The 18089-nt window shown below is 40.6% G+C and overlaps 1 protein-coding gene and 1 pseudogene across 5 annotated transcripts in view; one reads left to right on the top strand and one right to left on the bottom strand.

Moving 5' to 3' along the window:
* The window catches only part of HMGXB3 (HMG-box containing 3), a 52604-nt gene that overhangs the window by 26502 nt on the left and 8013 nt on the right, over positions 1–18089 (bottom strand). The window contains exons 4-7 of one of the 5 annotated variants that reach the window (XM_019027183.4): positions 16144–16641; positions 14394–14492; positions 8036–8167; positions 2027–2445 (exon numbers count right to left, since the gene is read on the bottom strand). In XM_019027183.4, coding sequence (XP_018882728.3) covers positions 2027–2445; positions 8036–8167; positions 14394–14492; positions 16144–16641 — 1148 coding nt within the window. The remainder of the gene's footprint in view (positions 1–2026; positions 2446–8035; positions 8168–14393; positions 14493–16143; positions 16642–18089) is intronic. The other 4 variants (XM_055386193.2, XM_019027184.4, XM_055386194.2 and 1 more) reach the window with 4 other exon arrangements.
* LOC109026742 (small ribosomal subunit protein uS10-like) lies at positions 3307–5145 on the top strand (annotated as a pseudogene).

The following is an 18089-nucleotide window of genomic DNA, read 5'->3' as shown; positions in this document are numbered from 1 at the left end:
TTCTGCAACAAAGGGAAGAAAACCAAAGCGCGATCTCTATATAGTGCTTTCTTAGAGGATAGTATTGGGGTTAAACTGTCAAGCTTTAGACAGATTGAGTTCAAATTCAACCACTAAATAGCTGTGTGGCCCTGGACAAGTAATTTCATTCTTCTGTTAACTTCAAGTTTCTAACATGTAAAATGGAACAGTAATTACCTATACAGTATGGGGTCACTGCGAAGACACAGAAGTGTAAAACGATGTCTATAGCGTGTAATGCCAATCGTTATTATAGCTATAACATCTAATCTACCTCTAGTTAGAGCATATACTTATGACAGCAGCTTAGAGACCCTAGAGAACAGAGTCCATGTTTGCTTCATCTTTGCAGCACCAATGTTGAGCACAGGGCCTATACCACAGAGGAGGCCTCAATAAACATTTGCTAGAGTGATTTACGTGTCTCAAACAAAAGGTCTAAAGTGCACAGCTTCATCCTTTAAATATACAAAACCATCGCCAAAGTATATTGCTACATGATTTTTTTTAAAAAAAGCAAGATGAGGCCGGGCGTGGTAGCTCACGCCTGTAATCCCAGCACTTTGGGAGGCCAAGGCGGGTGGATCACAAGGTCAGGAGATCAAGACCATCCTGGCTAACACGGTGAAACTCCGTCTCTACTAAAAATACAAAAAATTAGCCAGGCGTGGTGGCAGGTGCCTGTAGTACCAGCTACTCGGGAGGCTGAGGCAGGAGAATGGCATAGACCCGGGAGGCGGAGCTTGCAGTGAGACGAGATGGCGCCACTGCACTCCAGCCTGGGCGACAGAGCGAGATTCCATCCCAAAAAAAAGCAAGATGTATTTGGGAGGCCAAGGCAGGCGGATCACCTGAGCCCAGGAGTTCAAGACCAGTCTGGGCAACATGGCAAAACCCCATCTCTACCAAAAAAAAAAAAAAATACAAAAATTAGCCAGGTGTGGTAGTGCGTGCCTGTAGTCCCAGCTACTCCAGAGGCTGAGGTGGGAAGATCGATTGAGCCTGGGAGGGTGAGGCTTCAGGGAGCTGTGTTTGCACCACTGCACTCCAGACTGAATGACAGAGAGATCCTGTCTCAAACAACAAAAATAAACATAAAAATAAAAAACAAGATGTAGAGAAGTATGTATGTTGTGCTATGATTTGTGTTAAAAAAAAAAAGTGGGAAAAAAATATATACACACACACGCATACATATTTGCATACAAGGTATACAAGGTATTCTTATTTTTCCAGGAAAAGCCAGCCAAAGTTAAAAGTGGAATTGGCTTCTGGTGTTCATTGTGGGCACAATTGTTACCAGTTGAGAACCACCGATACAAATAAGGGTCTTCAGTTACAAGAACACAACCTCCTCAGGGAAGGGATATACACAGAATCCAATTAAGCATTTAAGGAGGAAAAGGGGAGAAAAAGATAGTGACTTCCTCCGACTTGCAAGGTACTTGGTTGCATGTTTTATATACAATCTTCAGTTTGTACAGTCAGCCTGTGAGGATAAGATTTTCTAATATCCAACTCAAGATTCTTCAGAGGAGAGAACTGAGGTGAAGAGACATGAAGTGACAATGCCCAAGGTCAAACAGAAGCCAGAAACAGTCAGAACCAGTACTGAGTTCTCTGACTATAAGGCCAGAACTCTTTCTACAGGATGCTTTAATAAAGATTCTCTTTCCAAATCCAGTATCCAGGACTGGTAACTCATAGTTTTAATACTGCCCAGAGCCTATACCAGCAAGACTCTAATTAATGCTTCAGGGAGACTGACAAGAAGAGATGTGTAAGTAATCTGACAGCAGTACATGAATAGCAGAGTCCAGGGGGAAGGGACAATCTTTATATATCTCTAGGCCTTGGTTTCTGTATCTCTAAAACAGGAACCATTGCCTGGTCTCTGCTGCCTCTCTCAGGCATGCTGTACAGACATGGGATAAAAGAAACATGGGGCATTTCCAAAGCTGTTATTTTAAATACAACTCTATATTATACAAACACACTGACTTACCCTGTAGGTTTTTTAGGAGCAGGGAGTGGACTGGAGGTACTTGTCCCCTCGGATGGTGTTGGTACGTCTGCTCCAGGACTGTCATTGTCAGTTGTCCCCAGAGTGACCTCAGGCTGCACACCACTTTTGACGACTGGCGTCTTAGTGACTGCTGTACCACAATTCCCAGGAGCTTCCTTAACCAAAACATGGGCATCGGAGATGATCACTTCCTCCCACTCACTCTCCTCACCTAGTTCTCTGGGAGGAGCTACGTTCAGGAGCTGGCTTACAGCTTCCGAATTCTCCAGAGTCAGTTTGGAGGCATTTTCCTTAGAGGAATTTTGCTCAGTGGTGACAGGTTGCTGATTTCTTTTCACCACAGAGCCTTTGGAAGAGACGCCAGAAGCCAATTCCACTTTTACTTTGGCTGGCTTTTCCTAGAAAAATAAGAATACCTTGTATACATAAGGGATTTTACAGTTGATGACATTCACAAACATTCTCTCACTTTTAATAACATATGGGCAACAAATAAGGAAACTAAGGTCCATGAAAGGAAGAAGTTAACTTAAGATCTCAAGTGTAAAACTAGCCTGAATCTAAGTTTTCTGGCTACAGGTTCCTTTCACTATAGTATTAAATGCCTTCGTTTGAATAAAGCTGTTCATCTTCTAATGAATTCTTATTGAAAAGCTTCTCCAGGTTTCATCAACCAAATGTTGGCATTTTTTAGTTTTACATTTAGTTTGACATTATTCAAAGCCTACTTCTGTGTGTCTAGAAAGAGGGTGACATACTGCCATACAGGGCCTAAAAGCCCTAAGTTGTTCACCTTGGTGGTCCTTTTATGAGATTCAGTTAATCCCAATGTGGCCGCAACCTCATGTGGACAGATTCAAATTTTCCCATCTCCTTTGGGAAAAATTCTGTTTTTTGTCCCAGATTCTTTAAGGTGAGTCTTAAGAATGACTTGCACATATGTCACATACTTTGCACTGGATCAAATTAACTCATGCATTATTATGTGCTTCAAATATTCAAACTCACTAAAAATGGCAGCTGCTATTTTAGCTAGACCTGGCTTTAAAAAGTCCTTGCTGTCTTAGCTTTTATCCAATTAGCACTGCAGTGGAAATAATAGTTATTATATATACACACATACGCTTTTAAAAAATGTTTTAAAATAGTGGTTGTCTTCAGAAAGGTTTTCTACCCACCATGTATATCATGAAGGGCACTGTAAACTAGGAAACATAAAGGCTGGGTTCTATCAAGCTTAGCTCCACTCCTAATTAGTTATGCGGTATAAGGCAAGCTTCAATTGAATCCTCATTTCCCCTTATGAAATAGCAAAGGGTTGGGCTCTCAGTATTTGTCAACAGGAGCCAGACAGCATTTTGGGTGACCTAATTCTATAGTGTGTAGGACCTCCCTGCACATTACAGAAAGTTTAGTGTCTGTGCCAATGTCACTAAATTTCAATGATTTATCTCCCAGTCGCTTACTACCCAAAAACCCCTCAACATTTCCAAAGCCATCTGCACATTGCACTTCTAGTTTAGAACTGGTAACAGCCAGGCGTCATGGCTCATGCCCGTGATCCTAAGTCTTTGGGAAACTGAGGCAAGAGGCTCACCTAAGCCCAGGAGTTCAAGACCAGTTTGGGAAACATGGCAAGACCACATCTCTACCAAAAAAAAAAAAAAAAAATTAGCCAGGCATGGTGGTATGCAGCCTGTGTGCCTGTGTTCCCAGCTACTCGAGAGGCTGAGGTGGCAGGATCACTTGACCCCAGGAGGCTGAGGCTGCGCGAGCTGTATTCATGCCTGGGTGACAGAGCGAGAACCCGTCCCTGTCTGGGGAAAAAAAAAAAAAGAGCCAGTAACAGGCGACCTCTTAAGAGCTCTTTGGTAAAGCATTCTCAGATTCTAACACATAATAGCCCCTAAGAGTGAGTTAACATGGAGAAAAATTCCAAGTCAAGTGCACAGAGCTTATTTACTGCAGGAGAGGGAAAATTTAGCAGAAAAACAGGAGACTAAACTCATTTTTTGAGATAAGATTTTTGAGCAAACACTGCCTACTAAGTAGGCTATTTTAGACAAAAATCACCGCAGAAAGATTGGGTAATTTAAGCAATCTGAGCAAAACAACTCTACCTGGTGATCTCACATTTCATTAACTCAGCCTACTCATTTTAGATGTTACTTTCAAAATTCTCTGAGGCTGCAGGCTCAGAGAGACCTCAACTGCTGCCATCAGAGAGCCTTAAGAATGAAGCCTTGAGCTAAACAGCCTTATATACTATCTTTTGTTTTATCCAACTCATTGGGAACTATGCCACATATTTCTTGGGCTAATTTTAGCCAGTATGAACTCTAGAACAATACAACAAAAGGTGAGTCATTTCCTGGCTGGCACAAACACACTTGGAGCTTTTAGAGACAAATTATACTTGCTGCCTCAAAAATCAGAAATCAAGAAATCTTATTAATAGATCGGGGTGTCCAATTTTGGCTTCCCTGGGCCACATTGGAAGAATGGTCTTGAGTCACACATAAAATACACTAACACTAACAATAGCTGATGAGCCTAAAAAAATAAAAATAAAATAATCACACACAAAAAAAACATAATGTTTTGCTCTTTGAGGAAGACACGGTCGTAGGTGGTGCGGAGCTGCGGTCCGCCCGCTCCTGCCCGCTCCTGCTCCTGACTCACCGCTGTTCTCTCTCGCCAAGGAACAAGTCGGTCAGGAAGCCCGCTGCAGCCAAGGCTTTTAAAGACACCGGAAAAACACCCATGGAGCTGGAGGTGGCAATTCACCGAATTCAAATCACTCTAACGAGCTGCAACATAAAATCCCTGGAGAAGATGTGTGCTGACTTGATCAGAGGAGCAAAGGAAAAGAATCTCAGTGAAAGGATCAGTTCGAATGCCTACCAAGACTTTGAGAATCACTACAAGAAAAACTTGTGGTCAAGGTTCTAAGACATAGGAATGTTTCCATAGGAGAATCCACAAGCAACTAATTGACTTGCACAGTCCTTCTGAGATTGTTAAGCAAATTACTTCCATCAGTACTGAGCCAGGAGTTGAGGTGCAAGTCACCACTGCAGATGCTTAAGTCAACTATTTTAATACATTGATTACCAGTTGTTAAAAAACAAAAAATCTCAATGTTTCAAGATAGTTTATGAATTTGTGTTGGGCTTCATTCAAAGCCATCCTGGGCCATGGGTTGGACAAGCTTGTCTTACATTCTGCAGCTAAACAGCATAGCAATGCCTGAGAAGTGTGGTTTAGTGGAAAAGGCAATGGGATAATTGGCTGTGTGAATTTAGTAAGTCGCTTTTTCAAAATCTATTTTTCCTTAGCTGGAAACTCAAAAGAGTTGAAGTAGCTGATAATCAAAGTCAATTTTATTTCTAAAATTCTAAGTGCACTGATGGTAAAATGTTACCTGTCTTCTCTCACTCATTCTGTTTCTATAAGCTTTAGAAATCACAGTATCTACTCTTGACATGGTAATCCTTGCAAAACACACTGGTAAATTCTGACTTAGCAAGTCAAGATAGGGGGAAGGTAGCTAAGAAAAAAATTGTTTTCATGCCATGAGCTTGATCTTAGTAAGAGAACCATGGCTCTAAAGTTTTTCAGGCTGGGCACCATGGCTCACACATGTAATCCCAACACTTTGGGAGGCTGAGGCAGGTGGATCACTTGAGGCCTGGAGTTCGACACCAGCCTGGCCAACATGGTGAAATCCCATTTCTACTAAAAATACAAAAAAACCTAGCTGGCTGTGGTGGCACGTGCCTGTAATCCCAGCTACTCGGGAGGCCTGAGACATAAGGATCACTTGAACCAGGGAGGTAGAGGTTGCAGTGAGCTGAGATCGTGCTATCCAGCCTGGACAATAGAGCAAGACTCTATCTTCAAAAAAAAAAAAAAAAAAAAAAGTTGTTTCAGTTAAAGCCAGGTATGATGGTATGATGTCATATGCCTATAGTACCAGCTACTCAGGAAGCTGAGGCAGGAGGATCACTTGAGACCAAGAATTTGAAATGGGCCTAGGCAACATAGCAAGAGACTCTGTCCCAAAAAAAAAAAAAAAAGTTATTTCAAAGTGGAAAAAAAACCACACATACAAGAAATGAAAAAGAAAGCCACACATACAAGAAATGAAAAAGCCAAAGTAAAAATAGCCTGAAGGAGGGATAAGCCCACAGTGATCACTGACAGTCTTTCATGCATAAGCACAGGAAATACGGTCATTTGAGAGACCTGCTTCGCATTGGTCAAGAAAGGCCAAGGAAGATTCTGACTACTATCCAGTTCAATCTCCCCACTGCAGTTAGAGAACTGCCTTTTTGGGGAATACATTGTGAATACACTGATGGCTTCACAGAGGCACATCAGAGAAGATGGCACAAGAGCCTTAGACAAAACCTCCTGTGAGACATTAGCACTAGGCCCTTCCTGACAACATGAAGAGCAATAGTAGGGCTAATAATTACATTGATGTCTATCATGATGATAGCAGGACATTCACTGAGGATTTAATATGTACCAGAAACTGCCATTTAGTCTATACGGATAATCTTATTTGACCCTGCTAACATCCCTAATGAAGTAGGTACTAACTGCCATTGACAGATGAGACAAAACTTAAATCCAGGAACAGATATAGAATGTCTTGACCAAGATTACATAGTTAAAAACCTTGGGAAGCAGGGGTCTGAACTGAGGTAGCTAACTCCAGAATTGTGTTCTTAATTATCCTGTCTCCTGGAATTAGTGCTACCCTGAACTTAGCCAGAAGCCAAAACACTCATCCAGAGGGCAAAAGTCACCATCCCAGTATTTCTCAAAGAGATGTGAAAATTGCCCCAGAGAAATTTAAGGTATGCTGCTATACAAGGTTTTTCTACACATACAAGTTTGGACCGTGCTGAGTTAAACATGTGATAATCACGAACCTAACCTAAGCCATTTTCACTAAAATAATGTCCTCTCTTTCCTTTTCCACCCACCCAAATTCCGTTGAATCTTCAACTCTCTCTCTTCTATAAAACCTTCCCTGTCTGTCCCAGTCCTTATAAATGTCTCTCCTCTCTGAACTAGGTGAGAATTTACTGCCTCTTCCATCCATTTTAGCCCTTAAAATGTATAGTTTCATATAAAAAATGTGGCAAGTATGTATGTTTTATCTAGTTCGCACCAAGCATACACAGGTGACAACGTGTTAAACGGAACTTCAGAAGGGCACAGCTGTGATGCTCATTTATTTATTGAGTGTCTTCTATGGGCAAAGGCTGTGGGAGATACCGAGGTCATTAAGGAACTCACAATATGACATAAACAGAAACACTGTTAACTGATGATGAGTGTTAAATAAAAATGTTAAAGACATATAGATACAGACATCTCTATATACAGACGGGGGGATGACAGAAACAAGTAAATAAACATGGTGTAGTAGTTCATGGAAATTATGAAACAGGTACTATTTTGAAGAATATTTAAAGGCATGATATGTTAAATTAAAAAAAGCAAAATATCATAGTATTGGAGATATCCACGAAAAAACAGAAAGAAAAATAAAAGGGAAAACAGTGCTCACAGTGCTGTAATCCCAGCACTTTGGGAGGCCGAGACAGGAGACTGTTTGAGGCCAGAGCAAAAAAGGAAGACCCCATCTCTACTGGAGAAAAAAAAAAAAAAAAGAAGGGAAAGAAGAAGAAAAAAACAGATACAGAACTTATTCACAGAAAAAAAGACTGGAAAGAAGTACACCAAAATGTTAATAATGGCTTTTCTTTGGATGGTATATGAGTTTGGATAACAATTTATTCCATTTTTCTTTTGTATTTTTTAAACAAACTATATACAATGGAAATGATTTACTTGTATAGTCAGACAGTAAAAACAAATGTTAACTTTTTAAAAATCACCTGTTCCTAATGGCAAACAGAAAGTCTATTCTGTGAGGCTTCCAAAGCAGCAACAGCCAATGGACCTTACCTTTGGGATCCACTTCCCTCCTAGGAAGTTACCACAGGTAGGGCACTTAGGTGGCTTGTGCCTGGTGACATATGTAAAGGAGCACCCTGGGCTGGTGCATGTCCCATGGCCCCGGCGGGTATATGTAGTGGTCTGTAAATAAAGAGCACATCAGAATCAACAGAACAATCCAACCTCTCTCAGACTGATGACCACTATAATCACAGCAACACCAGGAGGTCACAAGCTTGTGGAAAGATAACCAATTCATAATCATATCATAAAAGGTCAGTGTTGGAAAGGTCCTACAATACAACAAATTCACTCTTTAGAAATGGAGAAACTAAGTTCAAATGGGGAAAGACAATTGCCCAACATTACAGTTAGGTACCAGAAGAATGAAGAAAGTGATAGTTGCTATGCATTGAGCTAGGCACCACACAGTGCTAAACACTTTATCAATATTTCATTTAATACTCTCAGCAATCGTATTAAGTACGTATTATTACTACTGAGGTTTAAATGCTTTGCCTCAAATTATCAATCAAGGGCAGAGCTAGACCTAGAACCCATATTTCTCCATTCTTGGCCCAACATTCCTTCTATGCATCCAGCTGCACCCTCTGGCTCTAAATACTTCAAAGAATTTGCTTCATCTTCATTCTTCAGACAACCAAGGACCTGGGATTCAGAATAAAAATAGATCCATGGTCACTGAAAAAATAAGGGCAGTTCAGGACTATAAGCCAGGCCCTACCTATCCTTTGATACTCAACAGAATGTAGTTATTTGCATATTAATATATATAGCCACTGGCTCTTATCATCTCCACTGATCTCCCTTTGAGCAAAATGTATTACTATGGGTTATAATATTTCAGCTACAAATAAAAACGACTCATTCATTAGTCATGCTCCGCTTCTAGATTAAGGCTGGAAAAAAACCCATTTCTCTGTCATATTTGTTCTGTCACATATGAATGTTTACTCAGCTATTAATCCCAGCTTCCCTAGCCCAGCCAAAACGCAAAAAGCTTCCTTGGGGAAACACCAAACTACCATTAGCTACCTCTGCAAGGAAGCCTAAGGAAAAGGCTTCAATTATGGCTTCCAATTATGACAGTGGTATTAAGTCAAGGATGAGCGTGAAGTGGTATGGCACCAAAAAGAGGAAGACCAGGCTTTGGGTTCCAATTTTGCCACTAATACACTGAGTGACCTGGTGGTAAGGAACCTTAACTCTTGGGCCCTGAGTTTCTTCCTCTGTAAAATTGCCTGTTCTTCCTATTTTATAGGCGTGTCTTGCTGAGAAAGTGAGATAAGGAATGAGAAAACATTCACTTAGATTCTACATGCTTGTGAGAGACTATTAATACTGGAATATAAAACATCTCTGATCCTTTCTCAGGTTGTGGCCAATGTATAATTCTCATTCTGAACACCTCAAGAAAGCAGAGTAAAAATTTAAGATAGCTTAGTTTCATAAGTAAATTACCATGAACTTGGAAATTCTTAACATTGTTAAGTAGGCTAGAGAAATGACTTTAGGAAAAAAAGTGCTAATGTTCAAGGATGACGTTTCAGTCCTAAGTATTAATCATAAAACACTTTTCTAGAAGTGCTTGGCTGACATTTATTAGAGCATGAAAGAACAGTAATTTCCAGGAGAATAAAGACTCAGGAGAAATAACCAGTTTCTCCATGAGTCAAAGCTGCAGGCTGTTCCTATTTTAAAATACTGCAGCTTTATTATCTACAACATATTGTTTATCTGCAGCAGAGATTTCTGAAGATAAACTTATAAGTTAAAAATATGTACTTTAGCCCTAAAGAAACTACTAAAATAACCAAAACAAAGTCAATAGCTAATAAGCCAATAAAAGAAAGCAGATCCATAAAAAATACATCAGAAGAAGGCAGAACAAAATTGATGAGACAAATAATAAGATAATAGATCTAAATGTAACCATATCAATAATCATATTAAATATAAATGGCTTAAACCACCTCTTTTAAAGACAGAGACTGTCAGAGGGTCTTGCTTTTATATTGAAACTATATGCTATCTACACAAAGCAGAACAAAACAAAAACACTTTACGTAGATATAAATTAGTTAAAAGGATGGAAAAAATATATTTCTTGATGTAACAATAATTTTTAAAAGCTAGACATTAGACAAAGTAGATTTCAGAGCAAAGATTACTAGAGATAAAGGTCATTTTGTAATAACAAAGGGTCAATTTATCAAGAGGGCACAACAATCCTACATGTTTACATACTTCGCAAGAGAGTCAAAATTTGTGACACAAAAATTAAGAGAACTGTAAGAAACAGACAAATCTACAAGGATAGTTAAATGTCACCTCCTTTTTTTTTTTTTTTTTTTTTTTTGAGACAGAGTCTCACTCTGTTGCTCAGGCTACAGTGCAGTGGCATGATCACAGCTCACTGTATCCTCCAACTACTGGGCCCAAGCAATCCTCCCACCTCAGCCCTGAGTAGCTGGGACTATAGGTGTGTACCACCACACCCAACTATTTTTTGCTTTTTGTAGAGACGGGGTCTCCCTGCCTTGTCCAGGCTGGTCTTGAACTCCTGGGCTCAAGCAATCCTTCTGCCTCAGTCTCTCAAAGTGCTAGGGTTACAGGCACATATCACCATGCCCGGCCAGATGCCTTCTCTTATAATTGATAGAACAAGTAGACAAAATCAGTAAGGATATAAAAGGGTTGAACGTTATCAATCAACTTGACCTAATTAGATATGTATAGAACATTCCACCCAATAGCAGACTACGCATTCTCTTCAAGTGTACATAACATTTATCAAGACAGACCACATTCTGGGCCATAAGACAAGTCTCAATAAATTTAAAGGGATTCAGTTTAAATAAATCAAAAAGGTCAGGCCACAGTGGAATTAAATTATTAATCAATAACAGAAAGATATCTGGAAAATCCCCAAATATTTGCAGAGTAAATAATACGCTTCTAAATATCTCATAGGTCAAAGAAGTAAATTAGAAAGTATTTGAATTGAATGAAAATGAAAACACACCATATCAGAATTTGTGGAATGCCACTAAAGCAGTGCTTAGAGGGAAATTCATAGCAGTAAGCACCTACATTAGAAAAGAAAGAGCTGGGCACGGTGGCTCACGCCTGTAATTCCAATACTTTTGAAGGCCAAGGCAGGAGGATTGCTTGAGCCCAGGAGTTCTAAGACCAGCCTGGGCAACACAGAGAGACCCCCATCTCTGCAAATAATTTAAAACAATTAGCTGGGTGTGGTGGTATGCACCTGCGGTCCCAGCTACCTGAGAGACTGGGGCAGGTAGGTGGATCCCAGGAAGTCAAGGATGCAGTGAGCCATGATTGTGCCACTGCACTCTAACATGGGCAACAGAGTGAAACCTTATCTACCAAAAAAAAAAAAGAAAACAAAAGAAAGGTTTTGAATCAATGACATCAGCTTCCACCTTAAGAAACTAGAAAAAGAACAAATGAGAACTACCAGGGCAGTGAAGAACACACGTGACCATGGCCATCAGCTGGATAACGACTGTCATCGTGCCCTGCTCACCTTTGAGGTCCTGCTGGTTCACAGACTGGATGGCCGCAATACATTCTCGTATATCTCCATATTTGTCCCCCTTTGGCTTTTGTTACTAACTTTAATGACCACAACGTTTAGGCCAAAAAGGGGCAATCATTGGTGGTTTGGTATTCGCAGAGACTTCTGCCAGTTTCTGCTTGAAATTTTCCCATTTTTAAGAGAATATGGGAACATTTCATATGATCTCCATCAGGAAGATAGCGAAGGTGCTGAAGAAACATTGGTTCCAGAAGCTCTGAAAATTGCTCCAGTGTTTGGGAAGACCAGGTAGTTTTAATCCAGAGCCCTGGGAAATATGTTCCCCCACCTCCCAAGTTAAATATTGATATGCCAGATTAAACTCCTAGAGAGGGACCATACACAGACTCCACCCTGCCTTTGCCTCTTGTTCATTCATACCAAACCTGGAAATGGAAACAGGCACCAAACACTGTCATCTCATACCCTGTTTGAGATTGATGCCTCATCAGCATGCATCATAAATGGAGACTGTTTCAGCATGTGGGTGTGTGTGGTGTGTACCTGGGTAAGAGAACTTGCTTTCCACATTCGTGCTTTAGATGTAGCTGGGGGCAGTAAGTTGAACTGTTTTAGTAGGTCCTCAAAAGGAATAACTACACAGTGGTTTTCTTTAAAGTGCTACCGTACCTATCGAAAGTATCGTTTAAAAGTATTTTTATACACTGCTAGTACAAAATTGTATTTCAGATTGTGCCTGTTATGACATAATAGCAAATGTAAATACTTCTCTGTTTATAAACCTCACAGTTTGTTTAAACTGCATTTTGTCTATTGCAGATGTCTTTAAAGATTGCATAAAACAATATGTGCCTGGTGTGGAGCTTACCCAAGTACTAGACATGAACATAGGGACTGCAAATCCCATGGGTGTTAATATTTAGGTGTTAGTAACCGAGGTCTGCACTGTGTGAAGGTCTCTGGTAGTATCCGTTAGTAGAGGGAGCTGCCACCGCCCTTGCGAACTTGTGACATGCTCTAGTGTAGTACCAGGCCATAAAGTGACACTGTTGTTTAGCACCCTGAATTTTTCCACACAGGTAGTAACTGTCCAGAAACAACCAAAATAAGCAACAAGTGGTTTGTCCATTTCTAAGAATCTTAGAATATTAGTTGGTTGTAATGTAAAGCATTACCTGTCACTGGAAAGCTGGAGAGAGTGGCCTTAACCAGAAGTGGCCAACAGTCAGGTATTATTTTAAGGTCTAAACTTTTTCATCTGTCAGCAATAGGGAAACAACAGTTCAAATTATCTTTGTAGATAAGTACATTGTTTATTACAGGGTAATAAGGGAATGTTATGAACAACTTTATGTCAATAAATTTGACAGCCTAAATGAAATGGACAAATTCCTTGAAAGCCAAAATACCAAATGCTCACTCAAAGAGACAGTCTGAATAGTCTTCTATATATTTTTAAAATTGGGCTTGCAGTTAAAAACCTTCTCACAAAGAAAACTCCAGGCCCAGGTGACTTCACTGGTAACACTACCATTTAAGGAAAAGAACTGAGGTGGAGAAAATACTTCCCAAGTCATTTCAAGAGGCAAGCATTACCCTGATATGAAAAGTGGACAGAGACTATATAAGGAAATTCTGAGCCAAATTCTGAGCAAACTTTTTAGCAAATGAAATCCAACAATCTATGAGAGGGATAATACATCACTGTCAAATGGGTTTTGTCCCAGGAATACAAGGGTGGTTTAAAATTTGAGTAATAGTGAAATTCACCACCTTAACCAACTTCCGGAAAATTATTATAATACTCTCAATAGACACAGAAAAAGCATTTGACAAAATCCAACATGCATTCCTGATAAAAGCTTTCAGAAAATTAGGAATAGAGGGAACTACCTAAACATGATAAAGGGCATGTAGGAAAAACCTATAGTTAATATACTTAATGAAGAAGGACTGAATCCTTTCCTCCTTACATGAGGACAAGACAAAGATGTCTGCTCTTACCACTTCTATTCAGCATTGTAACAGAAGTCCTAGACAATATCATAAGGCAAGAAAAAGAAGGAATTCAAATCAGAAAGGAGATATAAAACTGTCATTACTTGTAGACAGCATGATTAACTTTGTAGAAAACCCAACAGCATCTACAAAAGTTACCAGAACTAATAAGTGAGTTAAGCAAAGTTGCAGAATACAAGCCCAATATACAAAGCAATCAATTGTATTACGATATACTAGTTGTAGGCAATCAGACATTGAAAATTTTCTAAAAATGCCATTTATAATAGTGTGAGAAAAAGATAAACAGGGATAAATCTCAGCCCCGATGCTGAAAAAAATATCAACTGGGAATCAAGAAACGAATCCAGTCTGACTTGTCTTGTAACCTTGAACAAGTCCTTTCTCTCCTATGGGCCCTTTTCCTAATCTGTACGATCACAGTACTGAATTAGATCAGTGGCTGCTCATTTTCCTAAATCATGTATGCTTACGAAAATTTTATAAAAGTCATGGAATCCATTCCAGGAAAAAAGTTGGTATAAAACTTGAGGTGAGTTCATGGATCCCATGGAGATCTATCTACAACCCCCTCACCCCCATTAAGAACATATGGACCACATAATCCCTGAAATCTTTGCCAGTCCTCCCATCCTGAGGTTCTAAGACTTTTAGAAATCTTGGTCCTACAACTGGTAGCTCAGAAAGAAAAAAAGACAAATCTACTTAGAAAAAAAATGCTTATGACACCCTAACTACCATCAATCCCCCACATACAGTACTGACCAGTTTGATGGAGGTGGGGTTCTCCACAACCGAGTAGGCAGGCAGAGGCAACATGATGAACTGTGTGGCTGGTGCAGAGGAGCTACTCTCACTGGAATCCTATGGGCAATGAAGAGAAGGACAGTTTCACTGAAACAGAGTAATAAAGAACACCCAGGCCACTCAACACTGGAAGGCTGGACTAAGTTTAATAACAGACAGTGTACTCATCCCAATGTGCTTATCAAAAGGAATGAATTTATGATTATCTCAAAAAGTTTAATTAAGAACAAAGAGAAAACTATTTCCACAGGAAGTGTGCTATGTTTATTTTATAGATGAGAAAACTGAGGATCTAAGACATTTAGGACTTCTAAGATCACATAAGCAGTTAGTGAGAGAATCCAATTCTAACCCTTTCAAGTGTTCTCAGCACCCTATTTACCTGCTTTAAACAGGCAAGTGGCGGCTGGGCGCGGTGGCTCACGCCTGTAATCCCAGCACTTTGGGAGGCCGAGGCGGGCAGATCACCTGAGGTCAGGAGTTCAAGACCAGCCTGGCCAATGTGGTGAAACCCTATCTCTACAAAAAAAAAAAAAATACAAAAATTAGTCAGGCGTGGTGGCGCATGCTTGTAATCCCAGCTACTTGGAGGCTGAGGCAGGAGAATCTCTTGAACCCGGGAGGTGGAGGTTGCAGTGAGCCGAGATTGTGCCACTGCACTCCAGCCTGGGTGACAAGAGCAAAACTCCGTCTCAAAAAAAAAAAAACAAAAAAAAACAAAAAAAACCAACCAACAACAACAAGAACCGGCTAGTTGCACACTTCATTATCATAAACAGCACTGAGGCAACAAATAAGGATTTAGCCCTGGGACAGATTGCAGGGGTACTTGTTCTCTTCTGCCCAGGCCATAAGGGCTACAGCAAGCTGGTCCTCTTAGCCTGCACAGAAAGACTCCCATCTCTGAGAATGCTATCCTCTCCAAGGTTATAGAGGGCAGGTTATATATTATACTATGGCATGGTAGCAGTTTCTCTCCACTTCCACTTCTAGGGGATGAGGTTGTTGGGATCACTAAAAGTGCTGTTTTCCCCTCAACTGAGAATGACACTTAGGCCACTGTAGAAACTTGCTTCCTCTTTCTCAGAGGTAAGTCCCATCAACCTGGCCTTGAAGATAACTTTTTTCTTCCTACCCCATCTGAATCCAGGAAGACCTGGGTACAGGTCTTGTGTGAAAATTCTTGTACACAGCTCAAGGTGCCATTGTTTGCTGAAATAGTCTTCAGGGAGTGTGGTGGACAAGCCTATAATCCTGGCTACTTGGGAGGCTGAGGCAGGAGGACTGCTTAAGCCCAGGAATGCAAGACCAGCTTGGGCAACAGAGTGAAATCCCATTTCAAGAAAAGGAAGCAGTCTTCAGAAAACATAAAATCCTGACTGATACTAAATTGCCTGACAGATCCTAGCTTTGACTCATGGATAATTCAAATACAATTTGCAGCTTTCTTGCTAATGTAGCTTATGAACCATCTCATGTGAAGAAAATTCTGGCTAAGCTGGGCAAAGAGTTGGTAAGAGTGCCTGAGAAATTTCAAAGAACTCTGGAGTGAGCCCAGGGGCAAGATACATTCAAGAGAACTGCAGTATCAGTAAGTGCCACACCAGTACTCTTGATTACCACTGCTCTGGAATCACACTGTATGGTGCTAGCTGCCCTTTAAGTAACTCCAGACAAAGCCAAAGACTTCAGTACCAAAGCCACTTACCCTCATGACTGTTACCACTGATACACTCTCCCCAACCTGGTGGTGGGGCACAGCCAGGCTTCCAGTGGGGAGGTCTGGTGAGCCATTCACCAAGGTCTCTTCAATTACCAGGCTTGTCTGGTAAGGTTGGTGGCTCTCCCCTACTTCTAGGGAAGCGTCCTCTAGGAGCACATCCTGGCTGAGGATCTCTGAGGTGGCAATCTCCTGTACAGCACCTGACTGGGTAAGGGCTCCCACCTCCTCAGCCAGGGCCTCCACAGCCAGGCACTGCTCTGCCATGCCTGCATGGCTGGGCACTGTCTCCGGGGCAGTGTTGGACACAAGAGGAGGTCCTTTCGGGGACATCTGGTTCTGAGCCACACATAGCTCTAGCTGAGGGCAGCTCCGGTCCTCCTGCAGGCTGCTCTTGGGGATGATGATATAATCTGAGCGTGGGAGGATCTTGCGGAAACCTGGGATGTCCGGAACCACAGCAGTCAGTGCAGAGAGCTTAGAGTTCTGAGGATGAGGAAGCCAGGAAGGGGGAGACAAGCAGAGATAAATGGACTAAGACCACATGGAGAGAGAAAGATATATATATGTGTAAGTTCTTTTTTTTTCCTGCAAAAGGGACTGGAAAAACTCTACTCTCTTGACCTAATTCAGATAAGGTCAGCCCCTGTCAACAGCAGTGTCATCTTCATTTGAATCACACTTTAGCCAACGTAGCTTATTCACTCGTCACACAGGAAATAGCATTGACTGAACTCTGTAAAGAGCACTGGTCTTGCCATATGAAACTGTGAGCTGGAACCTGAGGTCTGGCATAGCCTTGAGCAAATCCTTTCCCCTCCTGAGGCCTCAGCTGCCCCATCTGTAAAACAAGGGAGCTGAATCTGGCAATTTATGAGTTCCTTTTGAGCTCTGATACTTTAGGATTCCAAAGCAGCATAAGATTCAAACATTAGAATGTATAACGCTCAATAAAAACCCAAAAAGCATAAAATACAAGTTAACAGGCTAAGATGAAACTCAAGGCAGCAAGTAAGCATTCTGACCTCACTGGTTTTCCCCAGACTTACAAAGAAGAGGATGAACAGATCACAAAGCTAAGGGTCTTCATTACAAGGCTTCGTGACAGAAAGTATATATAGAAGGGGTTATGTGACAAGGTCCTGAATATACTACGGAAAAAAATGTGAATATTAACAATGACCCAGTACCTTCAGGTTTAGAAAATGTTTTCACACACATTATCTGATTTTATCTTAAAAACAACACTATTATGTTAGATAAGATTATTATTCCCATTTAACAAATGAGAAAATTTAGGATGAAACTCAGGGAGGTAAACTTTCCCTAAACACAAAATTAGTAAAAGTAAAGCTGGGACTCCAGGCCAGGTCTTCTAAGTATCAAGAAGGCCAGGTACTAAAAAGCACAGTCCTGAATGGCTAATTGGCACCAAGAAAAAGTCATTTATGTTTTATTTTTTCAATTTAAACTTAAAGGCACCCAATAAGGAAAACAGAAAAGTTCAAAGTGAACAGTTAAATGAGACCTAAAATTAAACAGAACAAAAAAATAATTTCAGAACTATCTTTTAAAATGAACACTAAAGTCAACTACAAAAAGATTCTTCAATAAATCAAAAGCAAGAAGTCGATGAGACTACTTAAGGCATAAAGGAAGCACTCAGAAATGAAAAGTTAAAAGCAGCACTCAGATGAAACATAAAAGCAGATGGACTGAATCTTTTATGGAGCCTTTATTGGAGAGGTAATGGGGAAATGGCATTCTCAAGCCACCCTTTGAAGCAGCCATGTTAGGAGAACAAGACTAAATGGTGGCAAATACACACAGCATGGCCTGGACTTAACAAATCCGAGCACAAAGAAACCTGGAAGGCCTGAATGATACTCATTTTATAGACTAGAAGGCATAACACTGGAACCTGCACTTGGCAA

Source organism: Gorilla gorilla, chromosome 4, assembly GCF_029281585.2.
Source record: "Gorilla gorilla gorilla isolate KB3781 chromosome 4, NHGRI_mGorGor1-v2.1_pri, whole genome shotgun sequence".
NCBI classification, from domain to species: domain Eukaryota; kingdom Metazoa; phylum Chordata; class Mammalia; order Primates; family Hominidae; genus Gorilla; species Gorilla gorilla.
The sequence above is the reverse complement of the archived record's forward strand: the minus strand, read 5'-3'. Positions and strand labels throughout refer to the sequence as shown.